The sequence below is a fragment of the Poecilia latipinna genome, unplaced genomic scaffold, assembly GCF_001443285.1.
Source record: "Poecilia latipinna isolate Pla-1442-1.1 unplaced genomic scaffold, P_latipinna-1.0 Scaffold959, whole genome shotgun sequence".
Taxonomy (NCBI): Eukaryota; Metazoa; Chordata; class Actinopteri; order Cyprinodontiformes; family Poeciliidae; genus Poecilia; species Poecilia latipinna.
Genome location: NW_015113575.1, coordinates 1 through 7591, shown reverse-complemented (window position 1 = coordinate 7591; position 7591 = coordinate 1). Strand labels below are relative to the sequence as shown.

Here is a 7591-nt window from a genome sequence, read left to right as displayed (position 1 = left end):
CAGTCTGGTCCAAATCTACGACGTAAAACCACACTGCCGCAACAATAACATCCCACTTTTGAGATTTTAACTCATTTGTTAATAAAAAAAAAAATCACATGAGGAACAAGAATAGACACCGCTTCAGCGTCAACTTCATTTTTCTTTCTGCCAATTTAAAATTAATGTTCAAGAGAATTACAGATAAATCAGATTTAGTTGACGCACCAGAACGATATATTTCAAGTAAATGTCAACATGCCTCAAAGCTAAAACCCAAAAAAATAATCAGGAAGTGTCAGTACTGTAGAACCTATGAAAAACTTTTTACACAAAATAATGTTATTCCCTACACAATCTTGAAAGTTGTTCAGCAGACAATCATTGTCCAACTCAAAAAGGAAAGTAAGCCACAAAGATGCTCAGAGTGTTGTGTCCAGGCATATTTATGAAAAGTTAAGTGGAAGGAAAAAAAGCACAGCAGAAGAGGGACGAACAAGCAACAAATCCGTTTTGACAGGATTAGATTGTGAAGCAAGTCGCTCATACAGCTCCGCAATGTGTGTAATTCAGAGATTGAGATCTACAGACCAGGATTAGTGCCAATGAAAGAAAAATCTTTTTCTCCAAATTCTGACTTGAGTCTTCTGAGATTAAAAATCAGATTTCTGAAGAAAAAGTCAGAATCTGGAGAAAAAGTCACTTTTTTTGTTTCAGTGGCCCTAAACCTCTTCCGAACCCCAAGCTGCTTCAGGTCCAGTTTAAGTTTCCACTGTCCTGTACCAGGAAATTTTAGAGTACTTCATGCCTTCTTCTGCAAACAAGATAAACTTTATGGAGACGTTTAATGGCACCAACGTCTGGTTCAGGGATCCTGGTGTTACTGTGCTGATTCCCCATTAAACTCACCTGATTACTGAAACGGGAAACTGAGAGAAACACCAGACAACAACACAGACGAGCTAACAACGGTTAGCGACCTGGACCGATCACCTCCTTGTCCTGCTGCATGGATGCAGTAATTCATGCAAAAGTATAAACAACATACAGAATATAAAGATGTTGCTTTATATCTATAAATGAGCTGAGAAAAATGAAAACCACTTTGAGAAAACTTGTCTCAAGACTTTGCCATTTATTAAGCTGCTTTGTTTTTGGCCATTTGTCTTTTTCTTACAAAAAAAATCTTTATACCTTTTTTAGGACTACAACACATTATAGACAATACATATGGCGCTTCATACTATTTTACTTCTGATCTGTAAGGAATTTCATTACATTTAAATTGTACAGTTTTTTTATCTAACTGGCACCTCCTTGAGACTCAAAGCTTCACCACATCTTTTTTTTTTTTTTTTTTAATTTGGTGGGAAGGTTTTATTATACATCTTTGTTTTTGACACAAAATCTGTAATACTTGATATACTTGAGTGTAACATGACAGTTGTGCTCCTGGTTGCAGTATTATTATTTGGCAGCACATGCACATATTTATGATTTTACCTCCTTTTCTTCATAGTTTTTGTCTCACCCATCCCGACGCTCCGGACTTCCACTTTCGGGGCTTTGAAAAGTCGACCGATGAGATCAGATCTACGGTGGGTGAAAGTTTCATTGTGTCCACAAAAGCTTCAAAGGCTCCACACACACACACTCATTCACAGACTGTAATTCTTATTCACAAGTGGTCAATAGTCTGTATACTGCAAATACTTGTACCTGCTGTGAAAGGACACAGAACGATTGCACAGCGACTGTCATTCAGAACAGAGCTTGACACGGATGTGAATTCAGATGTGAGACAAACAAGCCGCCTCCTTAGATTAAATAAGGCCGCAACAGTGCTTTCAAGAGGAAGGTGGAGAAGCAAACACATGCCTCCCACCTTCTGCTGCTTCTCAGAAAAGTCTCTTTTTCATCAGTGCGATAAAACACAGAACCAAAAGCTGCTCTATGGTTAAAGTCTACATGGAACAGCAAGAGGACGAAGTGGTTTGGTGCTCCTCCGGCTGCTGAGAAGCGACTTCATGCTGTTTAGATTAGTGATGCAAGTGGGAAGAAAATGGCTGGGAGGTCACCGGATTCCTCACAACGTCTCTGAGGCCACTCATCTAGACGGGGCGTGAAGAAACTTGAGACTGCAGTTTCAGTGAGCGCGGGCGGAGACTCTTCAGACTCTTCAGCCTCCGCCGAATCAGCTGGGGCTCGGAGCAGTGCGGTTCAGTTCAAGTGTGCGTGAGTTTGTCAGGTGAAGGGAAACCAGGAGAGACAGATGGAATAAGATGAGGAGTTGGAGCCGTTTACATGTTGAAGCCGTAGGCTGGCTGGGCGGGGTAACCTGCGGCAGCGGGAGGAGCGGCGGCGGCGGCGGCAGCGGCGGCGGGGGGATAGCCGTAAGTTGGGTACGGTGGCTGAGCCGCCACAGGAGAGGCAGCAGCAGTCAGCATCAGCTGCTGGCCTGGCAACACAGAAAGAACTGCGGTTACTGAGGGACAAATAAAACTTAAAAAGTAGCACAGAAAGCTGGCTTTTCAAAATTCTGTCTGCAATGAAACAAAAGCCGCAATTTTCAATATATTTTTTATAAATCAAGCTCCTCCCTGAAGCTACTACTGCAACCTACAGAAAGGCGCCACTTCTCTTGAGAAACAACCAATCAGAGCCAGGAAGAGGGTCTTAGCGTTGTCAATCACACACATGTACACAATGCTAAATGTCCTAATAGCTGAACGCTAAGTTCAAGGGCTTTCCTTGAACTTAGCGTTCAAGGAAAGCCCATTTATCACCGTCATTGGTGGCTTTGTTATCTGGAACTTGCTTTTGCGTAAAAGACATCGAGGGTGAGGGTGTGAGCAGCATTGTTATGGTCACCGTTTCGCTGATGTTATCTTATTTTGCTAAATGATGCCATCTTGTGGTCCTTTCTTGGTTAGTTATATAAAAAGCAGGAGAAGAAGTAGAAAAACTGAAAGCACAGTTTTATAAGCAGCTCCTCAGCCCTGCTTATGTCGCTTTCTTGCTTGCTAAAGCAACATCTTTGAGTATTATAAGTTGAATTAATCACACATTAGTGGAGAAATTGTGTGTTTTTATGTTTATGTAGTAAACTCGGCCTGTTTCTAAGCTATCCAACACCACTAGTCTGGGTATAAAACTGGTGTATGCAGGGATTTTAACATTGTTATCGCAGCAATGATACCCATATGTATTCCTTTGTTTATCCTGTTACAGTTTCACATAAAAATTTATGTCAGTAAATGTACACAAGCTTGATTGACAGCGCTACGATCTCCTCTAAGCTGTGAGTGACTGAGTGGTGTATTCCTGCAGTTAGCACTGGGAGGAGGTGGAGACTATTTCACACATTATCTGTCTCATACTAAACTGTTACAACATAATGACAGTTTTAACAAATATGTAAAAAAAGATCATTATTTTTTTAAAGGTTGCATAACGCATTTTTAATCCTAGTTTGGTTTTAAAACAACCAACTGTTTTTTGTTTTTTTTTTCTTAAATTTGTCCAATTAATTAATACAAAATTCTAGTTTTACCTGAAGTAAAATTATAACATTTCTTTTATCTGTATATATTGAGTTGAATTTTAAGGTCACAGTCGATTCACTTTATACTTACCAAACACCATCGGCTGAGGCTCTTTCACGTCGTCCTCAGTTTTCCTCTGGCTTTCTGCCTCCTCCAGTTTGTCCACCTGGGGGCAGCAGAGAGTAGAGATATAAAAACAAAACATCCTCCACATCGTCCTAACAGCCTGCGATCATAACCTGAAGGTATCCTGCAGAAATCTTTCTATTCAAAGTTATGTATATGTGTAGTTTAAATGTTTTACTGTGCTGGATTACCTTGCAACAAAAAAATTTGTTGTTTAAAATAAGGATTTTTGCAGAGCACCTACATTGTTATGATCACAGAAATGCACAGACTTTATTTAAATGTCTTCTTTTTTCTCTCAGAGAACTTAAACTGCAAAAGCTTCAGCTGCAGAACAACAAATACCCTCATTTTCCTTCACGTCCACTGAATAAATATTAAAAATGAAGTTTCAATTGCGAGTTGTCGCAACCTCTTTTTAAAGATTACGCTACAAACACACTGTTACTGACTGTGTAGCCATGGTTACCGAGGAGAAGATGACATGCAGGACTCTAAGACATCTTCCAGTGTAAATGTTACAGGATAAAATAAAGGGTCAGCTCACCAAAGTTGCAAGTAAACAATACACATTTATTTATTCAGGATTTATTTCTAGAAAAACTGATCAGTGAAATGCAAGGTGTTTATAAGGAACAATAAAGGTATTTATAATGGAAAAGATTCAGATATGCGTCGTTAATTTCGTCACTAAAAACAGAAAGACGATTCTTAAGTATGTGTGAACTGGCCCTTTATAGGCAGGATTATAACGTACATCACAGTTACAGAAATATTATATTCTATATTGGGAGCCTCTATACATGCCTAAATGCAGGTGGCACATTTCCAGCTAGCCTCAGTACCATAAAATGCAGAGCTTTAACATGCATCTCATTCATAGCTGTGAGTAAACATTCCTCTGAAATCAACTAAAACTGAGGCTACAAATCAGAAGCTCATGTTTGTCAGGCAGGAATCCAGTTTTTATAACCTGAGCTGCTCAGAGTTATTTGGAGAAATTGTGCTAATTGCATTACAGCTAGATATGAAACAGTGGTGCACTGCAATCAGAAAGAATTTTACAAGAACTAAAGAAAGAAAGGGCTTTTTAAAAAAGAACTGAAAAGGTTAAAATCCACATGAAAGGCATTTAAAAACCTAACTGATAGTGAAAGTGCAAACCCTTTATTTTTAAATTAATCTTTTCTGGGGATAAAAAAGGACCTCTCAAGGAACAGAAGAAAGGAGGCTCACTCTTCGTTTGTTTGCAGCCTGTAGTTAAAATCTTTCCCTGCAGGTAGAAACATGGGGCTGCATCTAATAAGCTTTAGAGTCGTGCTTTTTTTTTTTTTCTAACATCCCCTTTGCATCATAACTCTGCAATAAACATGCAAACATGAACCCCCCACTGACATTTAAGGTCTCAGATCAGAGAGTTTGGAATATTAAGCAGCCGTCTTCGCTTTGTATCACATCACGACGTCACAGTCGCTGCCCAACCCTGGACTATGTTTGATATTTGGTAGAGGTTTGGGTTTGTAAATACATCCAGAGGTGGATGAGGTGAGGAGTATTGATGGGATGACTTCAGCCAACCATTCTGTAACCTTACAGCACGAAACGTAAAAAAACATGTGAAGATCAGAGGAAGAACGGATGATTTGAGATTAACATCAGTTCAGAAAACTAATATTTAGGCCTAGTCCACACATAGCTGGTTATCTGGAGAAATAAATACATTTTTATGCCTTTTTACATTTAATCCTCACAAAACTGCTTTTAAAATCACTAAAAAAAACTGATGAATAAGACATTTTTAAAAAAGTCTGTATTTTTGTATGAAAATGGGAAAACAAAGAGGTAGAGTCCTCCACTTTAGTCTGCAACAAATAATGCACCAATATGTCCACATACTTACTCTGATATAATTCCCAATTGACACTGTCTTGTGTTTTATTAACTTCATATTCTAATATGCTAAGCCATGCTTAATTCTCAACAGGAAGTCTTTGTTGTTTTGAAGCAATCTGATTGGCTGACATGGGTTTTATCTTAGCACTACACTGCCCCCTATGGGTTTGGCATGTTTAAAGCAACGCTTAGAGGTGGATTTGTACAGGTTCATGTGGATGAAAACTTCTCTGAAACCAATCCTGTATGTAGAAAATAACTTTTTAAAAAACAATTTGCTAGAGATATTTTTAAAAAAATACTCAGCTATGTGTGTACGAGGCCTTGGTGTCTGTTTTTTTCGTACTCTATCAAGTCAACATTTCAATAAACACCACTTAGCACCAGATGCAGCCCCATGACATCCAAAGTTAGATGGTGAGAGGGTTTTTGTTAGGCCAGGATAGACTAATGTGTGGTCATGAAGAAAAATATATTCTGAACAGGCTTTAGCTCCGGGCAACATCATGAGTTGCTATTTGGAAGCAGGCTTGTTGAGTTTCTTGAATCAAGATATAAAAAGGTTTTGAAAATTAAAGCACCCTTCTCCCCCACCTACTGTTGCACAGTGACAATCAGGTGGTTGATAGACAGCTCCTTCACCTTGGACTCCAACAGAAGTTGAATTATAACTAAAAGTACAGCTGGGAATTCAGCTACAAGCAACGTGTTTACAGACTGGTTACCTGAGCAGACAGAAAGAGTAATTAACCAGCCAAAATGTGTTAACTGGGAAGAGGAAAACAGTCAAAAAGGTCTAATATTTTGCTCAATAAGCTACTATTTATTCAGCGTTTTTGCAAAAGTTTATGCATAAATATCACAATATTAAAATACGTTTTAGGTTAATATGTACTGACATTCAGTTTGTTGCTTTATTTCCTTTTTTTATTTGTTTTACTACTCAAAGCAAGCTCGAGTCTGTTGTTTTCCAGCTGGTAAAATTGAAATGTGTGGATGATGAAGTGGAACAAAAGCCTGCACACTGAAACCACAGCTGTCCGGGACCGGGCGCGTTAGGTCGTGCTTAGACTACAGTCCATGCTACGTTCCTACAAGTGTTACAACATAAAAACAAACGGAACACATTTCTAGAAAAAAAAGAGGGCCAGAGACCATCACCTTTGCTGCAAATTCATCAACCTGGAAAAGAACCCAGACAGATGACTGAACATGTCTACAAGCAAAACATTATAACAATTAGTTCTGCTTTCTTTGTCTCAGTGTAGCTATTCTAATAACTTTTTTTTAATCTGACTTGTCAAGGCAAGCATTTACAGAAAATTTTAAGACTTTTTATGTGCAGTAATACTGTGCTGAAACAATCTAAAAATACATAAACATCTACTTTACTGTAAGCAACGATAATCAGTTTTTAATCTCTGCTCAGCTCTAACCTTAGTGAGGTACTCTCTCATGACTTGGATGAAGTAGGGCATGGCAAAGTCCATTATGTTGTGTCTCCAGGCCAGTTCCAGCACCACGTCAGGGTGGAGGAGGTCGTAGGAGGCGAACAGGCAGGCGGCAAAGCACTCCTTCCTGTCTTCCTGCAGGAACCACTGCAGCAGAGTCTCTGCCAGCTCGGCATCCTTTGACTCTGCAGCGAAGAGCATGGCATCCTGGGAAACACCAAGAGGATTTCAGCTGCTTCATACTGGAGAAAGACTTTCACACAGGTATGAAGCTTAAAGAAATAAACCAGTAACGCCATCTGCTGGAAGCTGAAGTCACTGCATGTGGTCAGAGTCAGATAAGTAAACCTCACTACTCACTACAACATCTACCAATATACACAGGAAATCTGCAGGCTTCAGGGGTTGAATTTAAGACTTTTAAAGACCTTTTTAATGCCACTGACTGAAATTTAAGACAGAAAATACTGTAAATATAATGGATGTTGGGGAAATTTGCTGAATTATAATCAAACATAGCAAAAACAGTGAAGCCGGCGATAGCCTTCGCTCTACAGCACATGTGTCAAACTCAAGGCCCGCAGGCCACATGTGGCC

The 7591-nt window shown here is 39.3% G+C and overlaps 1 protein-coding gene across 3 annotated transcripts; it reads right to left on the bottom strand.

Annotated features, from left to right (window-relative positions):
* Positions 1 to 1094: 1094 nt before the first annotated feature.
* On the bottom strand, positions 1095 to 7238 carry LOC106958050 (clathrin heavy chain 1-like). Of its 3 annotated transcripts, none has more exons than XM_015049757.1 (4): positions 6980 to 7238; positions 6699 to 6725; positions 3615 to 3690; positions 1095 to 2437 (listed from the first exon to the last, which is right to left on the bottom strand). In XM_015049757.1, exons 1-4 carry the CDS (start codon positions 7193 to 7195, stop codon positions 2280 to 2282), a joined length of 477 nt encoding a protein of 158 aa, XP_014905243.1. In that variant the 5' UTR covers positions 7196 to 7238; the 3' UTR covers positions 1095 to 2279. The 3 variants fall into 3 exon arrangements, with proteins under 3 accessions (XP_014905243.1, XP_014905244.1, XP_014905246.1); XM_015049758.1 differs by having other exon boundaries at positions 6705 to 6725; XM_015049760.1 differs by lacking the exon at positions 6699 to 6725 and having other exon boundaries at positions 6980 to 7237.
* Positions 7239 to 7591: the final 353 nt, after the last annotated feature.

What these genes read in the sequence shown, in the direction of transcription:
- LOC106958050 (XM_015049757.1), bottom strand. Translation starts at nt 7,195, where the DNA reads ATGCTCTTCGCTGCAGAGTCAAAGGATGCCGAGCTGGCAGAGACTCTG. An exon ending in TGAGAGAGTACCTCACTAAG is followed by an intron (nt 6,726 to 6,979) that starts GTTAGAGCTGAG and finishes GTTCTTTTCCAG; the next exon opens with GTTGATGAATTTGCAGCAAA. An exon ending in GCCTCAGCCGATGGTGTTTG is followed by an intron (nt 2,438 to 3,614) that starts GTAAGTATAAAG and finishes CTGTGTTGCCAG; the next exon opens with GCCAGCAGCTGATGCTGACT.